At 34.0% G+C, this 22,617-nt stretch overlaps 1 protein-coding gene across 1 annotated transcript; it reads left to right on the top strand.

Annotated features, from left to right (window-relative positions):
* The first annotated feature begins 1,951 nt into the window (after positions 1 to 1,951).
* On the top strand, positions 1,952 to 19,739 carry LOC129748659 (pro-resilin-like). The gene is made up of 4 exons (XM_055743330.1): positions 1,952 to 2,086; positions 2,216 to 2,345; positions 9,870 to 10,253; positions 18,461 to 19,739. The coding sequence occupies exons 1-4, from the start codon at positions 1,983 to 1,985 to the stop codon at positions 18,584 to 18,586; spliced, it is 744 nt and encodes a 247-aa protein (XP_055599305.1). The 5' UTR covers positions 1,952 to 1,982; the 3' UTR covers positions 18,587 to 19,739.
* The last annotated feature ends 2,878 nt before the right edge of the window (positions 19,740 to 22,617 follow it).

The following is a 22,617-nucleotide window of genomic DNA, read 5'->3' as shown; positions in this document are numbered from 1 at the left end:
ACACCAAAAATTTGTTTTTACGTTCAGAAATGGTGATAGAATACAATAACAAAAAACTTTTTTTTTCAAAAATGTATGAAGTACTCAAAAATTACAAAAAGACGAAAAATTTAAAAAATAATAAAAACAAATACAAATAAAAGAATAAAATGAGAAAATTAACTTAAAAATGATAAAGAATGACAAAAACAGCAAAAAAAAACAAAGATAATAAACAAAACAATAATAGTGCAAAATGCATCAAAAACATAAAAAAAAACTATAAAAATCCTTAAAATGGTCGGAAATTGACTTAAAATAACGTTAATGATAATAAAAATAGTTATTTTGTAAAAATAAGAGAAAAAAATTTCAGAACAAAACCTTTCGATTTTGGCAACACGCCCGTACATTTTGTGTTGCCAAATCGAACGGGGTCTGTACTTTGCATAGGATCGAGTCGGAAATTCATGCACGGGAAATATACGAGACGGAAGATCTTTCCCTGATTCCAGATTTGTTACGGACGACGAAAAAAGGTGGAGTCCATAAGAACTGTTTAGTGTTTTGCAATTATTATCGGTTCAGGACAAGAATTCCTACGTCAGTGTTTTACAGGGCGGGTTTCTGATTTCAAATTCCTGATCAGGACGATACCTGATTTAAAATTTTGCATCAGGCGGCAGAAAATGAGGTCGTTCGTAGTAACTGTTGTTTTATTTTTTGCAATAGATAGGTTATTATGTAACCAAACCAGATGAAAATTCATACATTGGTGTCAGTCAGTCAATTTCTTATTTCAAACTTCATATTGATAGACAAGTAAAAGAGTCGTTCATAAAAAAATGTTTAATTTTTTGTGCAATATCGTAGTGCACATGCAAAGGTACCAATCAACATTCAAACGCAAACTCTTTATCATAAGTTTCCAGAAAGCCCGGTTTTTTGTGAAGGTTTTTAGGAAGCCTAAAATACGATTTTAAATCTTTCGATAAGTTTAGAGAAAAAGATTTTTTTCAATTTTTTTTTCTAATATTTTGATGACTAATTCCTGGGTTTCGACCAAATTTGCCCAGATTTTTATATAAAATTGCTCAGATTTATCCGGCCCGGATAAGTGCTGAAAAAAAACTGGCAACCTTACCTTATCACATATTAAAAATCAAATGCGAAACAGAGTTCGTACAGGATCAGCTAGTTTGATTATAAAGTCTTCAAGTTCAAATCAATCATCTGTTACTAAATAAAATCAGAAATCATATCCGGAACTTCCACATGCGAATATTTCACATCAAAAGTCATTGAATCACCCTACACCTACTGACTCGTAACAGCAAAGACCCCAAAGATCGCTCTTCTTCTCTTTTCACACGACACGAAAAAATGACCAAAATCTCGCACCGCCAGAAGCCGGTTGCTTGTCCACAGCTGACTGAACTAGATTAAGCTCGGCGCGCCATTCTCTGAGGTCCGTCCGTTTGCAGCCGGCACATTATTATGGTTATTGCTGGAACGAATTGGTCCAGATCCAAACCAGCAACTCTCGTTCGCTCGCATAGTTTTTTGTGCTCGTCTCAACCGAAGAAGAAACACTCTCACTTTCGAAGATCCTCATCCATGGGGCGGATAGGCGCCTTTCGGCCACCCACTTGGAGGATCTTCTCATGGTTCGGTACCGCGAAGGTATCGTCTCGAAACCGAAAGGTCCATCATCGTCTCGGTGTGCTCGGTCGGATTCTGGGAGAGCGGCCAAAACCGAAGCCGCCTAGAACAAGATCGCACGAATGCACGCACGACCGGTCGTCGCATCGTCTCGTGCATCCGTGAACCGAGAGCCGAAAGCTTTTTCATCCGAGATCGGTTGGTCTCGGATGGGGAAGAAGGTTTGTGTGGAAGAAGATCGCCGTCGCCGTTCTCCAAAAACTGCAACATGCGCGCCTCGTGGAAACCGGAGCTTTATGCTCTTCTATGCGACGACGACGAGTACCAACTACTCCATTCCAATGTGTATAAATACGGTTGAAATGATTGTATCAAATCATAAACAAATTAACCATCCTTCAGAGTACAAACAACCAGATCAAGCTCAGAGCAGTTTTCTTCCCAAGTGAGTTTCCCTAAAGTTCTGGACTTATTGGAAAAAGATATCCTTTGAGGAGGTGTTTCAACAAAAAAGTAGAAATTTTAAAACAGTGAACAAATTCTAAGTGTTTTGTTTCCTGTTTCCGTTTTGCAGATCCTACCATCATCATCATCATCTGAGTGCCTTTTCGGTGGAAATCAACGTTTTCCTCAACCACAAATTAAGTGTTCAGTTTTTTTTTTCCAGTGTTCGTAAAAGCGGATATTCAACAATAATCATGAAGGTAAAAAGTTGTGATACTCAAGTGAACTTCAACACACCAAAAACAATTTGAAAATCGTTACGAAAGGACTCAAGAGCTAATTTGAAAACCAGAGTAGTGTGAAGTGCAATGGAGATGTTTTCCGCATTCAGCCACTCAAAGGATATTTTAAGGAAGCTGTGATCAGATCAAGTTTTTTGGATAGCGTAAAAAAGTGGTTCAATCTTTTGGTACAAAAACTGACAGTGGACTAAGGAAAATTTAAAGTTTATGTCAAAAAGTTGGCTAACAATTTTTAAGCCTAAATTTTTCAAACAAAATATGAGGTTAAAATTTGTTTAAAAATTTTAAGTTTAATGTTAGTAAGAAAAACCAATGTTGAATTTAAATTTACATTTTCCGTCAAACAAAAATTTCTTGGAAGTAATTCATTGATGCATATTTAATGAATTCAATTTGTGATTCAAAATGACATCCAATCATGAACTTTAATTTTTTCCAGCCACATGACATCTCTTTCTTTTTGCTCTCAAAAGAACCAAAACAAATTTCAAAACTATTTTTTTTATTCAAAATAATTATTTTCCTCCAAGTCTATAATAAAATTAAAACAAGAGTGCTTTTTTACCAAAGATTAACCAGTTTTGTTAAAAACCTCTTAAAAATGGCAAAAAAAAATTTCATTCAAAGAAGAGTTTTCAAATGAAAACACCGAAAATTGGTGATTAGATCCTTAAGCGTTGTTGCATTTTTAACTATATGAGTAAGTTTAGTTTCATTTCATTTGAATTGTTCAATGAATTTGTTAAATTGAACATTTTATTTATACATAATTAAAATATTATTGAAGACCGAAACAGTTTTATCTCATTTCTTTAAAAAAATTTAGTTTGCTAAATAAATTCAGACACAAAAATTAAAACATGTAACATATTTTGAAGTTGAAAAAATGCAATTGAAATCCTGAGAAATATATTTTAAAACATACCTGATATTGAAATAATTCGAATTCATACTTCAATATCGTGTTGTTTTGATAAAGAAAAACCGAAGAATAAAAAAAAACTAAGTTTTCAGGCTGATACTTTGTTTATAAATGATTTTTGGTTGCCTCACAGTTTAAAAATTCAAAATTTGAGTACAATGTTGAAAAAAATTCCTAAATTAAAACTATTCCACTCAAAACAACAAATTTACTCCAAAGTACTAGGGCCAATATTGCTTTTTTTCAACAAATTGATCTAAAATTTCAGAAAAAAATAATAAATCAAAATTTTGTTGACACAAAATTAGCAACTTTTTCACAAACCTCTGGAATTTTTAGCTCAAGTTTTGAATATGTAACCTGAGCTGCTTAGAAGTAACGAGCATAAGCTGAGAAATAGTTGGCAAGGCACAGATAAGCTTGTTGTATGAATTCCAAATCTAGATACTCAATTTTATCCAGAGTTCTGAAAAACAAACTTAATGCCTTCAATCGGAACATCTTTTTGTTTTTACCAGCATAGTAAAAACATGTAAGCTTCCTGGAAAATGAGAGACTTGCGTCCTTTTTTTTCTTTTCAAAGTAGTTTCTGTTACATTTCAATGAGCATTGCAGATATTACTACGGCCAGGCCAACCATGTGATAAATACCGCAAAAGACTTAATCAAAATTGTGTTGCCTCAAATTTGTCAACCTTTTTCACAAACCTCTGAAATTTTTAGCTCAAGTTTTGAAAATGCAACCTGAGCTGCTTAGAAATAATGAGCATAAGCTAATGAATATTTGGCAAAACACAAATAAGCTTAGTTAATTTATTCGAAATCTAAATATTTAATTTCAATCCAGAGTTCTGATGGAAAAAACTACATGCCTTAAATCGGAATTGAAATCTTGTTCTTCTGTCTCTTCTTTAATCACCAAAATAGCAAAAGCATCCTGAAAAATGAAAAACTTGCGCCTTTCGATTTTCTTTTCAACGTAAACTCTGTAACATTGTAATTTTCTAAAGGAGATTTGTTTCTTCCCACATCCTGTAGTTTTTTTTATATTTCTTCAGTCCATTTCACAATTTCATACAGTTTTGAGGTTATTTTCAAATGGATTCGACATTAATTCTTCCTTTTTGAACTTTTTTTCTTTCTCAGTTAGAACGACTTTTCACGGAGCGAAAGTTTTTGACGTTCGCACGAGTCAACGCCTACTAGAAACTTATTCCTTAAATCGGAACAACTGACTACTGAGACTTGAAATTCAATTTGTGTGCAAAACTGTTAACCTTGCTTAAAACTTTTGCCAAAAATTGATAAACAAAACAAATGGGGACTAATTTCTGTAAAACGGCTCAAAGCTGAATGAAATTTTTATTGCTAATAGTTAAATGAAAAAATTCTTTTAAATGACTTTGAATTGACTTGGAATTCCTAATTTAGAACACATTTTTTAAAGAAGTTTTAGAGCTTATTGAGTTCTCGTTTTAAAAATTATAATACGTTGACATTATTATCAGAAGACTATCTCAGAACCTTGAAATAAAATTGATTAGTAATGTTCTCAATTTTCACATACTAAATTAATTAGGAGTGTTTTGCGAAGTAAGTTTAATTGAAATTTAAATTTTATATAAATGAAATTTAATTTTATTTTAATTTTATTTATAAAAAAGGTAGATGAAACAGCATTTGCCCTTTTGCAAAATAAAAGTTCAAATCACCATTTTGAGATCATATTTTGATTTTTTCCGGAAATTTGTTCCTTGAAAGTTTTTTTTTCAAACTCTGGTCATAATTTTTTTTTTCATAAAACTCTAAAAAGAAAATTTTGTTTTTTGTATAGAAAATACAGTTTTTTTAATGGAATTGAAATCAAATTTAGGACATGAAACAACAATGGGAAGTTAAACGTAACTAGGTGGAGAGAAATAAGGTGTAATCCAAGAATGTGCTTATAAAATTTTACTTAAAAATAGCACTAAAGGATTTCAAGTCAGGAAAAGGTTCAGATTTGGAGCAGCAAATATAACTAGATGAACCCAAATTTTACACTTTGCATTTATCCAACAAACGGATCCATATATTTGAAATTTTCACCCCAATTTCTTGCTACATTTTGAGTCAAATATACAAACATAAAGCAAGGGGCAACAAAATTCACATTTTTCCGAGTTGCAAAGAACTAAAGAGCTGATTTAAACTAATTGTGGGGCGCTGATGCCAAATATGCAATAAGTTTTTTTCGAACAGCTCTCGTTTGTTTAGATAACTTTGGAAAATTAGTAAAAATTCATTTATTCAATTTTTGCACATTTTTGGCAAAAATTTATAAATTAAGGATTTTAACTCAATGATCAACTTTCCCGAAGATCGCAAGTCATTTTGATTTCTGAGAAAAAAGCTATTGAAGTTTTCTTGTTGTTTATTATTCCCAATTTTGCAAAAAAGCAAATTTTGACGACATTTTAAGGAAATTTGAATTCAAATTGAATCTCAGATTTTTCTAAAACTCCCTCAAGTCCAAAAGTTTTGCAGTCTTAAACAAAGATTTTAAATAAGCTAAAATTTTTGATATCAAATAATCAGAGACTGATTCAGAAATAGTTGAAGTGTGATCATTTAAAATTTCTAAAATTTTAATGTTTTATATTTTTAAAGTTATGCATCTCTGAATCTAGAATATCTAGACCAAATTTGAAAGCATGATTGAACGAAGGATAAGAAATAGATTCAAATTCGTGTATTTCATAAAGGTTTGTTGGTTTATCTGTTTATCATCTATCAATGATCGATTTTACTCGAAATTGGTCGTTTTCAAAATTTTCACACGCCTTTTATCACTAAAACAAGAGATGATAAATAAAATCAGACAAATTTTTCTCGGAAGCTCGGAAAAAAATATGAAAAATCGATAAAAATTGCCCATTTCTCATATAGAAGATTTGAAATTTTATTTCTACTTCATTCGGTATCTTTTATAAAAACAACTCAGATCAAGTAAAGAAAAAAATTTCAAAATTTCTTTCGATTTCATGTTCTACAAATTTATTCAACTTGATAATTTTTCTGAAAGAAATCTGAGCGATGTTTGCAGATTTAAATCTTTTGAAAAAAATGCTCGATACAATATCAAACTAGGCAACTAATTTGGCGAAATTCACAGTTGATAATTAGAATAAAAAAATAAAATTCTTCAACTTAACTAAACAATCGGTATGTGAAAACCATAGATAAAAAATCTTAGACGTCAACACATCAAACGCTTAAAACAAGGTCAACAAATTTTCATAGATTTATCGAGACCAAACTCCAAACTTCTCCAAAATTATAAGAAGTCATTCTAAGCAGCCGCTCTCAATCGATTTCATTTCAATCACTCAAATCCAGTTCATACAGTTTGAAGTTTCAGTTAGTCCTTTAAATCAAGAAATGCAAATCAGAGTGTCTGGGAAGCTGAATTCAAATACCTTCCTACGCAAAAAATAAGCAGGATTTCCAGAAGAAAAAAAAACAGAATAATTGCAAATCTTTTTTCAAGACTGACCAAAAGATGTTCATAAACTGCTGCAAGCTTTGTATGGAAATTCTGAATTTATAAATTTTTGCACCTCCCATGACTTTTTTTTTATTGTTTAGATTGTTGAAAATAGCAAAAAGTTTGGGAAAGGATTTATTTAGTCCTGAATAAACGTAACGAGTTTTAATTGTTGTATGGAAATTTGTAAGGGGAAAATGAAATTTTTCATCAAAAATCACCAGAGATGTACTGGAAATTCCAGAAAAAAAATAAAACTTTGGATGATTAATATTTCTTGGTTTTTGGAGTACATTTCATGTGAACAATCAACAAACCACACATGTACTGCAGAAAATACATTCGATTTAATACAAAAAAAAAGTTCTTCAAGATACGTTTTAGACTAAGGTTGCCAGATTGCCCGGTTTTATCCGGGTTTGCCCGGATATTTGATACAAAATTTGGGAACAATCCGGCTTGGCCCGCTTGCCCGGATTTAATTCAAAAATGCCCGAGTTTTGTCCGGATTTATTCACTTTATTCGGAAAATCAAACAAACAAAAAATTGATTGTGTTGTAAAATTTTTTCATTTAGCAACCAAAACAAATATTTTTAAGCAGATTTTGCTTAAATAATCATGAAAAGTGTTTTCGAAGACTAAAATACGATTTAAAATCTGTTTATAAAAATGGATGAAAAAAATTTTTTTTCCAATATTTTTATCTTGATTTTTGTTGAGTAGTTTCCGGGTTTTGACAAAATTTGCTCGGATATTGCCCGGATTTTTGGTCGTCAACTGAGAAATGAAATGCCCGGATTTTGCCAGGTTTTTAGAGAAAATTGCCCGGATACGTGCTGAACAAATTCTGGCAACCTTATTTTAGACTGCACATTTGAAAACTGTTTTACTGCAGGATGAAAATAAAAAAACACAAAAAACTGCTTTATATAGTTAATGTGTTTGTTGATTTGAATAACATAGGCAAAACTATTTAAAGAAATTCTTGAAAGCCCTAGCAAAAAAAACTGTCATTTTTGAACACTGTTCTATGGATTCAGTTTTTTTTTATTTTGAATTGATTATAGCTTCTTCTCATGTTAGTAAATAATGAAGCTAAAGAATAGGCAAAACCGAAAAGTAAAGACAGACTTCCTTTGAAGCTTAAATACATTTTCTGGATGAATTCATATGCAAAAGTTTCTTCTCCCATACTAATTTTCACACAAAGTTGAAACGCTTTGCTTTAATTCAGGAATCAACCAAATCATCCCAAATTTTACACTGATGCTTGATGACCCAAAAGGCATCGGAAAACCATATGGAATAATAAAAAATCAATTTTTGCAGCGTTCTAGTGTCCATACAAATATGGTACTATGGTACTATGGTACAGCAAAACTAAAGTATTTTTAGTTTAGAATTTAAAGCTTAAAACTGTTGTTTTAAACGAACGTATTAATTCGTATGTAACCAGTCAAAATCTCAAGCTTTTCTGTCAGTAGATGACACTGATAGTTTTAACTGATATAGGCTGAAATAAACAATTTTCTATGAAACTCTGGTTTCTCTTGAGGTTAGGAAAAAAAGTTCAATTCAGCTGTTCGAAAAAAAGGATGATAGAGTAAAATTTATATTTCCTTCTTTAAATGCACAACATTTGCACCCTATATTCTGTGTAGTTCAAAGTGTATGAAAAGTAAAAAATATACGCATTCGAACATAATTTTAAAAAAATTGAATCTTCAGCATTAAATGTATTCCCAAGCATTTAAGACCGCCACGTATGCAAAAATTCAAAGTTTTTTTCTTAAGATAACCCAATGTTACAATGCTAAGTTACGAAGCATTGCAATTAAAACGCTCAAATTAGATTACCTTCCGACAAAATGTGACAACAACATTGTTTGGAGGAATTTGCTCAACCCCCTCGTTACAATTTCAGACCCCAGGGAGGAAAAAAAAAGACAATCCAAACAAAACCAATCATTACCAAATGACTAATAATTAGGTTTATATCACCAACAGTCTGTCAGTCAGACTTGGTGGTCAGTCAGTATCATATCTCAGGTATCCCATTCTCCATTGTTGTTGATGGTTTTTCCGAGCATTCCCAGACGATTTACCGGAGGAGGAAAAGCGAAATAAAAAGAACCCATTAGCCAGACAACCATCTGTTTACAAATAATATCTGTTACTTACCCCCCGTAATTAGTCACGTTTTTTTCTTGGTTTCGTTTGTTTAATTAAATCACAACCGGTGGCTAACTGTCCAATTAACTGACCGCATTATGAGTGACTTCGGCCCACCCCCGCCTGACTTTCCGGGGATTTTGTGCGGGGAACTTTGACCCCCCAATTTTCCGCCCGCTGCGCCGAGATTTTCAATGAAGAAAGAAGTCCAACAGCAGCGAAGCTGCTGTTAAGACCCAAACAACACACAAGAGCCAACAATTATTAACCGGTGAACCAATCTCCGCGATCTTCCGTTTAATTTTTTTGTTTTGTTTCTTAATGAACACCCTGCCCCATTCACGCTGACTTGCTTGCTGCTGCTGATGGATGCGTGAACAGCATCTCTTGTGGCAAACATCACGATCGATGATGGGTTCAGTTTCACACCCAGTTTGAACGGTTTTTTTTCTGTTCCTTTTAAAAAAAATGCGCTTACAAGTTTGGCATGTCATCATCATCATGATCATCTTCAGCGTATCGGTAAAAACAATTCTTTGCGCTAATCGATCGGCTTCTAACCCATGAAGTTCATGGTTCAACCCAAGCGATTTGGGGTTCTTCTTTTTACACACTTCACACATTAGGGAAGCTGGTGAATGGCTTCAACCCTGCCTGGCTGGATCTTTGTTGAAGGAATCAATTTGCGTAATGACGCAAGCAAATGATTGACTTAAGCGAGAACACTCCATCCAAAGTGACTTTCACAAAACCCAACTCAGGTATTCAGTTGATGAGCACACGTTCTAGCGTTAGCATCGCCCCCGTACAAGTTATCCCAGAATACATTGTAACAGAAAACAATCTCCAATTCCTTCAAGCTCTTCGTCGCCATCACCGTCGTCTCCCTGGCTGCGCTGGCTTTGGCCGAACCCCCAGTTCCCCACAGCAACTACCTGCCCCCAAATGGGAATAACGGTTACAACTATCACTCAAACGGTAACGGAGGCGGCAACGGGTTCAACGGGTATCCGTCGGCCCCATCGAGCCAATATGGAGCCCCATCTGGTATCGGAGGATCCGGATCCGGTTACAACTATGCCGATGCCAACGGAGGAAACGGAAACTCGGAACCGGCCAAGTACTCCTTCCAGTACGACGTCCAGGACTTCCAGTCCGGTAACGATTTCGGACACATGGAATCCCGCGACGGAGACCGCACCGTTGGCCGATACTACGTGCTGCTCCCCGATGGTCGCAAGCAGGTGAGTGCAATCTCTGGAATCTGATTTTAAAATTAAATTTGAATCCTCAATTTTTTATAAAAATCATCACAATTTCAACGTGATTAATTGCTTCAACCGACAACCAAAATCATTGCCTACCCAAAGGCGTTTAAACTTGTCTGTTGGAAAAAAGGCGCTCCGCAAACTTCTTAGAAACATTTAGAACAGAAGTTTCAAACTTTTTTGACCAATACCCCCTGGCTCCATATTTTAGAGCTCCCCTTATAGTATTTTGGAATAAATTTGTTCCGAAATGCAAAAAAATGTTACTCTGAGCCCTTCTACCGCCCTCTTGTCGGCTCTCAGCGCCCCTCTAGGGGCAGTAGGGACAACTTTGAAAAGCACTGATTTTAAGAAAAATCTCATGACCAAATATTAGATTAGGTCAAATACACGAAGTAACAGTTTTTTAGAAAGAAGTTCAACGCTCTGAATTCAAATCTGACGTTCTATGTTTTTCAAAAGCTCAAGTTGTGAAAATTTGACATCTCAAAGATAATTAATTCATCAAAATTTTCAAAATAAGTCAACGAAATCAGTACACAAACAATACACCTGAAAAAAGTTTGAAGAATTTTATTGCCTTTGATTTGTAATTTTTTTACATTTCAAAAATATAATGTTCGAGTGAATTAAACATATTCTCAAAAATGACTGACTTCACTTGAGAAAACTTACCAGAAAATTTAGAAAACTTGTAAAAATTTTATTAAAATTTCTTTTTGTAGAAATAGAACTATAATCTATATTAGATCAAAGGAAAACTGCTTCGAATTTAGAATATGGTGAATTTCCGAGAAAAATGCATTCAAAGCTTGACAACTTCATAAGCTCTCAGCAAGATTTTTGTTTGTTTTCTTAGTTTCTCGAAAACCAAATATCCTTCAGCTAAAATAACTATGTAGGGTAGAATGAGGATACTTGATCCCTGGAGATACTAGATCGCTCAGCTATAACTCGAAGCAGGAATGTCTTACATAGATCCAATGTTATAGAAAAACTTGCCAAAACGAACATAACAACAAACCGGTCTTCTTAACAAATTCCAAAAATTTTATTTTTTGAGTAATTGCACTTTGTTTGAAAAATCTAGCAAAATTTAACTTGGAGATCTAATTTTATCACTTTAGAATGTTTCCCACACGAATAAATTATAATAAAAATATTTATTAAAATATCTCAATTTTTAGAGTATAATATGAACTTCTCAACGGCATATTTTCAAAGCAATGGTAAACTCTCAATATTTAAAAGTTTTCCAAAATGTTTGTTATGGGTTCAATTGTTCCCCAGAGTCCAAAAAGATATACATTTCTTCTCAATGGATTGTGATCATAGCTAAGCACATAATTAGTAATGTTTGTCGAAAAACTCATATGTATCCTGTTATAACCTGATAAAAACCCGGATCGAAAAATCGGACAAAAATCGGTCCGAATTCGGTTCATTAAATCCGTGAATCGGTTCGAAATAGACCAAGAATTGAACCAAATTCGGACCAGTTTAGTCCTCTGGTGACACAACTTTCCTGACGACGACACATTTTGACCAGTTAGCTGTCGAAACAATTGGTTCGTTTCCATACCAAAATCGGCCGTTTTCCGACCAAAATTGATCCATTTTCCGACCAAACTTGGTCCGCTTTCACATAAAAAAACGGTCAGTTTTCGGAACAAATTTGGTCTGTTTCTAGAAAATAATTTTTTTCCAATTGCCGTAGAATTTCAGAAGGGTTTTTTTTATAAAAAAAAATATTTTGAAATTGAAAGTTCAAGCATAACACTTGTACACTCTTTCACTACTTCCAAATGTATTCCTTCCGGTGAAGCAGTCAAAAGCAGCTGATGGGAGATATTAACCAAGCAGTAGAGCCAGAAAGTCCTCCATAGAAGAGTTTAGAGAATTAAGGAAGCTTTCGGGAACAGGCATATAATTTAAAGGAAATTAGCGCCTAATGTTATTTTTTAATAATTATTGGGCGAAAATTTGTCATGAGAAGGTACTTGCAAGACACGCCGACGGAAATATATTTGATTTTTTACAAAAATTTACGAAAAATGTGCAAACAGTTCTCACATAAGAGCAGACATTTCAGAAGTGCATTTTTAATAAATTAAATAAATGCATTAAAAATCTAAATCCTTTTAAATCTTTTACCAGTACTATAAACAACACAAACACTCCGTTGATTCCAGAAAAAAACATCAAATTTGTTACTTTGGTTAACAGAAAACAGGATAAAATTCCAGTTTTTTCAACCAGGTTTTTTCCTTGTTAGAATGCGTTCCAAAACAGAACATTCGTAAATTTAGCTTACAAATATCTCTAACATTTTTTGTTGAATGAAAGTTTTTGTGAAAATATCACTTTTTCATTCAAAAACTTTTTAAATACTTAGTTGTGTTTTCAGTCGCAAGAAAAACACCAGATTTTGAAACTCAATTTATCGCTTAGTAGCTATCAATATTTTTTCAAAAATTATTTAGAACACTAGAAGAAGACCTAAAAGTTGATTCTACTTACTTTTTAAGAGATCTCTGGAGTAAAAAGCCGTAGTAAAATGAGTTTTAAGTTAATCGAAAATTGACACCCTTTTGTTTTGCTTTTTGCTAACTACAAAAATTCAAACATTTGCCTGGCATCGCGTATTTTTAACAGAGAAGCTTTGTTTTGATATGAAAATCGGTCCGCTACTGGAAAAAAAATGTTGGTTGCTTTGATTAAGCCAGATAAAAAAATTATAAAGGCGCAATATTTGAAAATTGCGCCTTTAAGTATGTAAAGGATCAAGTCTCCTTTAACTTTAAAAAATATCACAAATTTCTTCGTCACACGAAAATGCTTCTAGTTCATGTATCGAACAAGCATTTGCGGCATAAAAAAATTAAATTCCAACACGCTGTCAGAAAATGTAAAAGACGACAATCTGCAACCTTTTTTCCAAAATATATGATGATAATAAGAAAAAAGGGTCAAGTATCCCCAATCTCCCCTACACAAACAATACACCTGGAAAACAGATGAAAACAAGAAAAATTGATCAATTATCTCCATCCTCCTCTACAAAAGTACTTTTTCACCAAGCTGATAACTCCATCTGTTTCCATTTGGTGCATATGCCCTTTATAAAATTCACTACCGAAATCTCTGAAACTGCTACCGTGGAACACAAAGTCACATGCGATCTTAGAAACACTTGTTCTCTGATTATATAAATGTTTCCATTTGAAGCACTTTTAATACCTACAGATTTATTACCTACAGATTTACAGGACGGATTTTGAATTTTGATTTTTTTTTAAATAAATTTAAATCTTAGATATTGACTTGAAGAATGGAAATTCAATGAAAATCAGCAGTTTGAGTTTGAATTGGTTTGAAAAGAGAAGTGAGGTTTTATTTCTGGATAGTTCTGGATACTGTCCTCAAAATTTAAACAGACACATAATGAAATTTCCTTTTTAGAATAGCAATCAATACAAGAATGTTGAAAAATCGGTTTTGAAAACCGGTAAAACTTTACTTAAAAAATCTTTAAACCTTTTTATACAGAACTTTTGAAAAGACAAGTTTCATTAAAGCTAATCGGTCAAATAAAGATTTAAAAAGAATAACATTTTAAATTCGATCGAATCATCAACAATATGATGATTTACTCCTTTTCAATGGAGAAAATTTAAGGGCATATTCCTCTTCTTTGATCACTAAAATATAAACGTCATGCATAAAATTTTTCCGCTATCAACAGCAAAGAAAAAGATGCAGACTAGTTGATCTATAGTTTATTTCAACCTGTTGTCCAATTCAATTTTATTTTTGATTATCATTTTTCAAAGTATGGTAAATTGTAATAACAATATTTTTGAGCAATTTTAAGCAGTTTGGTCCCTTATTTTTTTCCAATTTCTAAAACTATTAGTTTGGTTGTTTTCTTCACAATTTCTTCGGAGTACTTAAGCTGTCTTCTCAACAAGCTTTTTTTTTCAAATCACACCGTCCTTTCGACTCGTTTGAAGAAATCAAATTGTCATCTTAACTCACTTAAGCCAACTCCAAACAGGTGTGTTACAATTCAAAACCTCGTAAAATTTTTAAACTATTTTCTCAATGTATTTGAGATGTTCTCTCAAATAGCTATATTAAACATTTGATCAACTGTCATCGCATTACGCTCTTGATTTTTATTTAATTTTTTTCGATTTTTTGCTAACTATACTAAGGTTGCCAGATTGACCGGTTTTATCCGGGTTTATCAGGACATTAAATACAAAGTTTGAGAATGGTCCAACTGCTCGGATTTTATTTAAATCCAATAAAAAACAGTGAAATAAATTGTGATGTAATATTTTTTAGTTGAAGGCTCCAAAATGAAATTTTTTGAGCAAGTTTTTAAAAAAATTATCAAAGGTTTTATTGGAAGCTTTAAATACGATTTAACAACTGTTAATAAGTTTTGATAAAAAAAAAGTTTTTATCAATTTTTTTCTTGATTTTTGTTGAGTAATTTCTGGATTTTGATAAAATTTGCCCAGATATTGCCCGGATTTATGGTCGTCGATTTTGAAATCAAATGCCCGAGTTTTGCCAGATAATTCATTTGCTTGATTTTTTTTCTTTCAATTTTTCAACTGTTTTCCGAAGCTGCTGATTCTCTATACTAAGGTTGCCAGAATTTTTTCCATTCCCATCCGGGCCTAGCAATTCCGGGCATTTTTTCAAAAAAACCTGGCAAAATCCGGGCATGGATTTCAATTTTTCAAATCCGAAAACCGGGCAAAAACCGGGCAAAATTCAGGTTTTATTATAAATAAAAGCAAAGAAAAAATGCAAAAAAATGAAATTAATATTTTATTAATGCAATTGCAGACTTCCAAAAACTTTTTGGGACACCTAAATATTTAAAATTTTATAAAAGTAAATCAGCGAAATTATTTGAAACAACCGTTGAAAATTTCCATACCGTTAATCGATTTTGCTGAAACTTACTCAAAAACTTTGATTTTTTTTGGCATTTTTGTGAAAATTGTGAAAAAATCCGGGCAATATCCGGACTTTTTTCACGATATCCGGGCAACCGGGCCGGACCGGACTTTCTCGAAATTTTGCATCAAATATCCGGGCAAACCCGGATAAAACCGGGCAATCTGGCAAGCTTACTCTATACGCATTTCACATTTCGAAAATGTTCCTTCAAGTTGCTTGGATTGCATTATTTTTTTTAATTACTCAAACTGTACCCTTAATTTTTTTTGTACATAAAATTGCTCAGATTTGTCCGGCCCGGAAACTTGCTAAATTGAATCTGGCAATCATGATCTAAATGTTTTTTTTTTCATTTTTAAAGCTGTCCTCTCAACTCAATTGGAATCCAACGTTCTGCATATTTTCAAAGCTGTCCTCTCAGCTCGTTTTTCTTCACAGCATTAGACTGTCCTTTAAACTTGGTTGAATTCCTCTCAACTCAGACCTCTCAACTCGCTGTGCATGACAATCTAAAGCTCAGTTCTCTCAAGCCTTAGGGTGCCTAATCGGGATAGCGCACAGCACCCTTCCAAATGAACGAATTTCAAATCAATTCAGTTTTCTCAAATTGTTTGATTTCTCGTTTCGATGTTATAACTGTTCTCTCAATTCTTTTACCTCAAATTCAAGCGGTCCTCTCAACTATATTTTCTTCTCAACATGCCTTGCTCTACAGTTTCAAACTGTCTTTGTCCTTGTCTTTCCTTGTCAACGTACTTGAATGTCGTGTTTTGCCAATTGTTCAATCTGTCTTCTCAACACACTTTTTCATTATTTCAAGCTGTCCTCTCAAACAAGGTTTTTGTTGCATTTCCATTGTTGTATTTCTTCACATATAGTTTTAAAATTTCCAGCTGTCCTCTCAATGCCTTTTTGTTTAACAATTTAATGCTGTCTTCATACTTCTTCTACATACTTTCCTCTTTGTCCTACAAAGATGTCCTTTCAACTTGCTTGGAATCTAAATGATTCTAGTTTTGTTCCAAAGCTGTCCTCTCAATTCACTGTGTGTCACAATTTCAAGCCATAATTTAAAGGGGCTGAATTGCATTGAATTTTAAGCCCTCCCTAAAGCTTTCTTTATTCTACAATTAAATGCGCATTTTTCCTTCTTTCACACATCAGAGCTGCCTTCTCTACATGTTTTGTTCTAGATTTTGAAAAGCTGTCCTCTCAACTCAATTGAACTTATACTTATCTCAATATTTTGTAGGCTGACTCTCAGCTCAACATTCCAAAGTTGCCTTCTCGATTTGCTTTGTTATACTATCTCAAGCTGGCCTTTTAAAGCGTTTGAAAGTCATTTTTCTAATGTAAAAGCTGTCCTCTCAAAACGCTTTTCACAAATTCAAGCTGCCCTCTCAACTCGTTTGGAATATAATTTTTGTTTATAGCTGACCTCTTAACTTACTTTGTTATACATTTTCAAATTTCCCTCGATTGCTTGAATTTATTAAAAATTTTTGTTAGATTTTTAAACTGTTCTCTTAATATGCCTTTTCACCATTTCAAGCTGTCCTCTTAATGAACTTCGTTTCACAATTTATCGCTTGAAATCTAAATGTTTTTATTTTTTACCAAAGCTGTCCTCTCAATTCACTATGTGTCACAATTTCAAGCTTTCATTTCAAGGGGCTGGATCACAATGAATTTCAAGCTCTCCTCACAACTTTCTTCATTCTACAATTCGAGGCGCATTTTTCGTGTTTAAACGCATTGAAGCTGCCGTCTAGATTTTGAAAAGCTGTCCTCTCAGTCCAATTTTCTCAAGTTATCCTCTTGATTCGCTATCTTAGAGGTACTACCTCAAGCTGACCTCTCAATGCGTTTGAAAGTCATTTTTTAATGTAAAAGCTGTTCTCTCAAAACGCTTTTCACAAATTCAAGATGCCCTCTTAATTCTCATTTATAACCTCTCAACTTGCGTTGTTTTACAATTTTAAATTTCCCTCGTTGCCTTGATTGATTAAATTTAGTCATCATTTTTTAGATACTTAAACTGTCCTGTACTCATATGTATTTTCACCATTTCAAGCTGTCCTCTTTATTTGCCAGATGTTGCAATTTCAAGCTGCCCTTTTAACATGTAATTTCTAAATTTCTAGTTTAGATTTTCAATATTTCTTCTCTATCCGCTAGTTATAAAATTTTCTCTACGTTTTCCATAGCTCTCTACTCATTTTCTTTAAATTTGCATTTCCTAATTATTTTCCAAATCTGACTCTCTCAACACATTTTACATTTTTAAGTTGTTCTCGAATAACCCTCAAACTCAACGCTGTGGACAGCGTGTATAACATTTCACTTCGATATCCCTTTATTCCCATTTTCAACCGTGGGGAAAGGTTTTATTTTCTTGGACTTGGAGTTTTTTAACAATTGTTAAAAACGCGTCGACCGTACTGTTGGTTGGTAGGAAACTGACTTTATTCAATTATGTTTTTTATATACGTCTCTCTCAAACTGAGCATAAAGAAAAACGGTGAGTTCGTGAGTGACTCCGCTCATGCTTCGACATTTCACTAGGGGTGCGCAAAAAATTAAACTTATTTTCATTACCAAACAAAAGTTGTTCGCTCAAGTCGCTTAACTAGCATTGTTCTTGCAAATGACTCAAGCCATTTTTTATAACTCTTAGGCCTCTTAGCCAACTTGGAATCTTATTGTATTTTTTTTTTTTCAAAGTTGTCATCTCCTTTCAACTCTTTTAAATTTCGTTTTTTCTCAAAAAAAATCCAAAACTTCTCTCTCCGTTTGCTTTGTTCTTATTTCAAGAACCTTTTCTATGTGTTAATTTTCCTTTTTGTGTCCTGGGTGTTTCATGTCAACAAGCCAACAAGTCTGAAATAAATCTACTTAGAGGTCCTTGAGTCTGGAACGCTGAGAAAGCTTCGAGAAAAGATCAGTAGTGAGAAGTTTTCATATGACGAGGTTTGAAAAATTTCTTTTTGAAAGGCTGCATTCACTGGAGTTTTCTTGAATCCATACACATGTGCTTTCTACAAAACTTGAGAGACTTTTTAAATATTGTTGTTTGTAGAAAAAAGGAATTTATATCAGGAAATTTGTATTATCATAAAGCCATTTAGATTTCATGTAGTATTTCCAAATTCATTTTTTCATTTAAAAAAAATTAATGGTTTTCCTTCAACTTCTTCCACCAGGTTGTGAACTACGAAGCCGACCAGAACGGCTACCGACCAACCATCACCTACGAAGATACCGGAGCTGGTGCCAACGGTGCCGGTGGATACCCAGGCAGCAACCAGGGTGGATTCCAGGGATACTAAATCCAAAACGTCCAGTCCAAGATCTTTTCCCCAGGACCAAGCGGAACCAAATCGACCCAAATCGCACGCGCAACAAATACGGAACCACGTTAGAAACAAATTTTCTTTATTTTATAGATCAATACCTTAGTGAAATGTTCTCTAGGGAAGGTTGGTTCAAAAGTCTTGAACCAATTCTTCCTGATGGCCAGTATTTATTACGGAAGCAACTTCATCATCCAACTTACTTTGGAGCATTTCAGTTATTATTATTGAGCCAAATTATTATTTCAACAAGTTTCATACAATTTTTTCAACGACCCACGGCTTCGAACACTGGAAAATGATTTCAAATTGAACAAAAAAAACGACACAAACGCAAAACGTTATATGTTAATCGCACTTAAACAAACAAAAAATGCAATACCAGTTCGCTTTAATTAGTTAAACAAACTATAAGTTCTAGGGAAACAAACAACCGATTGTTTCTACAGTCAAAACAAGAACAAAACAAAACCCTCTACTTCCAAAGGATCAACTATTCTTGGAAGGAGAGTCGACAAAAAAACACAACCAATTAATTACTTTTTAGTACCTAGTATGCAAGTGTAAAAACTTTTGTGAGGAAAACGATGATTATACTGCCATACACGAACAAAAAGCAAAAGACAAAAACCGCTTAAGATCGAAGAAACAACCTACAAAATCAAAACTGTTGAACAGTCTTTGCCAATAACACCTTGGAGCAAAAACTGAACAGTTTGAAACAAATTTAAACAAGGCACTGGGACCCCCTCCCATCAGAGGGTAAACGGCTCTCAGTGGAGGGGAATCCCAACAAAAACACAAAACAACCCCTGTAGAAGAAAACCTCTGTAAATATTCTAAGCGTTATTTGTACATTCTGTAATAATTTTTTTTAAACAAAACATGAAAACCAATGTTTCGCCAGTATCACACAAAATACTAGGCGAACGTTGAAGTGTAAAAAAAGCTAAGAAAAAATACAAAATAAACGAGCTCGAGGTATTACGGGCGACTCTCTTCGTTCTACGAAGGTGTTACAGACTTGAAAGCGGTGTCTGTAGGTTGAAACTTAAGCCTACAAATGCTGTTCTGTAACAGTAGAACTGAAGAGTAGTTGAACGTTTGCTTCGGGATTTTAAACTTAAAATATTGACTCTGAATTAGTTTTTGAATGAATATATCACATTACATCCTATCACATAAGAAAACTTTTTGTTTTAATAATTTATTGACGCTTTAACCAATGATCACACTGACATGACACTTGGAACAAAAATCAGATCATTTCCAGGCAAATTTTGTTACATACCATCGGTGTTGCGAATCTGCAAAATTTGAAGAAAAAATTCCCTGTAGAAAAAAATTACCAGTTCAGCCCGATTAAATCGACGAAATAACCAACTTTTCCTGGAAAGTTGGGTGGCACTTTCCAAATGGGATAGAATTTCATCGAAAGCGATCGATGCGCACTCTGGAATCGACATTGCGTACTGCGCAAAAAATAATCCATCAAAGAAATCGAGTGTCCAGTCAGTATGGTCAGTGCTTTATCCTCAGATGTCTTTTGCGTCCTTAGTAAGTAGCTTGTGAACATGTTTATTTCATACAAATTTAGCACTTTTATTTAGTACTAGAGTTTAGTATACAGAGATCAATTCTTGAAGACAAAACAAAAAAGTTCCTGTCCTGTCAGTTTTGGCGCATTTTGATTTGTTGTCCTTTAAATCTTAGTCAAGGAGAATTAGAGTGTATAAAAACTTGACAGTGCAGCTATTCAGACGATTTCAAAATGGTATTTTTTATGCAAATCAGTTCAGGGGCATCCATATGTTACGTAACGCTCCTAGGGGGGAGGGGGGAAGGAAGTAAGCTCGAGCGTTACGAATTGTGACAAAAGGGAGGGGGAGAGGTAAACTCATTGTTACGAAACGATTTTTTCCTTAAAAATTTCAGTTTAATCGCAGCTATTTTGATGTTATGCAATTTTTGCAGAATGGTAAGCAAACCAAAATCAGCTTAAAATGTGTAAGCTTCAAAATGATTGAAACTGGTTTGTAACCTTTTCTCTTTAAATATTCTAGGATAGACTCCTCAAAATGCGTGTTGAATATCCGTGAAATAACCGTTGGGAATCCGAATATTAGGTATTTTTACCCCCAAGAACTCAATTCAACCACAAGACGGAAATTTTACTATTTTTTCTCAATTGATTTAAAAAATGCAATTTTGATTATTCCGACGAATATTACTAAGTGGAGTATATTTCGCGTAACAAGTTAGGCCGGAACAAATATCAATTTCATCTTTTGTCATTACCGGATGATGCGACCGATTATCGAAAATGTCCGAATACTGAAGGTTATTCCGTTCAAATGTTCCGATTTTGGTCCGCTAGTGGAATATTTGTCACATATTCAAAGGTGATGGAAAGTATTAGAGAAACATCATGAGATACAACGGCTCACCGACGGGACACGAACCCGCGATTTCCGCTTCAGTACAACGGCGAGTTAGCCAATTACACCACGAAAAACGTGACAAAATAGGTTCTAGCATGCGTACATGTCGAGCTCCATCGGTTGACTGCTGGATGGATACTCTATCGATACACTCCATATATATCTCGCATCTTACCTTAGGCTCTAAAACATGTCTGATTAAAAAGCTTGTCCAAATCTAAATTATTTGATTAACGATTCATTACAGTATTGGAAAAAACAGGAAGAAAGAAACCGTGCCAACGACAGAAAAGAAATAGAGGTAGCCTCCATTACCAGGGGGCTCAAAAGAGCTTTTTGGTGTGAAGGATTGTGGTGAGCCACTTCAAAAATAAAAAAAAAAAGTTTACACACTAAAATTACAATTATTCCGCTCCAGGTCATGACCCTCCAAATTACAAGAGCTTTTCCATCCTCCAAGATTCGATAAAAAGCATTATTTCATTTTTTTTAAATGCAGAATAATAGTCGTCTGTGTTTTGTAAAAATCCACATTATCCTGTAATTCGGATGAACTATTTTTCAAATGGTTCGGAACTCTAGAAAATTCAGAACAACAACCGGTAGGGAATAATGCGAACTGTGATAATAAACATAGGCTGGATATGCACGAAATACTTTAGTGACGTGAGTTAAACATTAAAAGAAATCCAATCTTCGGATAGCAACTATTTTTCAATTGATTTCAATCAATAATACTGATACCGTTGCACTTCAAATTTTGCACAGAAAACCAAAAGAAAATTTCAAGTCCGATATATTTGCAGCAGATACACTGTTACAATCTAGCCAAATGTACCTAAAGCATGGATCATCCAAAATATGGACGCACTGTTTATTATACCATAACGCTCCTAATTGTCGGATCTGGAATGTTTTGACAGTACTTTGTTTTGAAATGTTTTCTCTATCATTGCTGAAAATTTCATTACGATTCGTTTTGTTTCAAAAAAGTTACACGTGATAGAAGCCGCGAGACGAAAATTAATTTTGGACACCCACGCCAAAAACTCGACGTGGTCTGTTTAAAAAATCGTGAAATCTGATTTTGGGCGGCTTCCTGGCTAAAAATTTTACAAAGCCACTGGTCGGGTTGATGTTCCCACCAAGTTCAAATTCGTTTTTGCCGATAAGTGTGCAGAAAAATGTTTGATCTGGCAAAGTATTTCCAGCTGCGGAAACCCCGGTTTTTGTGAAAAACAAGTCCATGGACTTGGTGGCTTCACTCGATTATCCCAAAGGTGAGCCTTAAAGCATGGTTCAATAGATTGGACCTGAGTCGTCACTTTATTAAAACATTTTCCCGTCTCATGTCCAATCATTGCTCCTTAGACGCGTTACTCTTTCGTGTATGTTTTGCTAGCAGCAATTTGTGTCGTTGTGGCCAAGGTTACCATGACATCGAGCATATTGTTTGGTCGTGTGAGGACCATCTTACCGCCAGAGAGAATTTGACTGACTCCCTTCGGGCCCGAGGTAAACCCCCTTCGTTTCAGTGTCCAGGTATGTTCGAAATATACTTTTATC

Source organism: Uranotaenia lowii, chromosome 2 (assembly GCF_029784155.1).
Source record: "Uranotaenia lowii strain MFRU-FL chromosome 2, ASM2978415v1, whole genome shotgun sequence".
In the NCBI taxonomy this organism is placed as follows: domain Eukaryota; kingdom Metazoa; phylum Arthropoda; class Insecta; order Diptera; family Culicidae; genus Uranotaenia; species Uranotaenia lowii.
This window is presented reverse-complemented; position numbering and strand designations above follow the sequence as displayed.

Bases quoted from the DNA above. Each gene is read 5' to 3' on its own strand.
- LOC129748659 (XM_055743330.1), top strand. From the start codon at position 1,983: ATGTGTATAAATACGGTTGAAATGATTGTATCAAATCATAAACAAATT. The intron at 2,087-2,215 runs GTGAGTTTCCCT...TCCGTTTTGCAG, and splicing joins CAGAGCAGTTTTCTTCCCAA to ATCCTACCATCATCATCATC. The intron at 2,346-9,869 runs GTAAAAAGTTGT...AATTCCTTCAAG, and splicing joins ATTCAACAATAATCATGAAG to CTCTTCGTCGCCATCACCGT.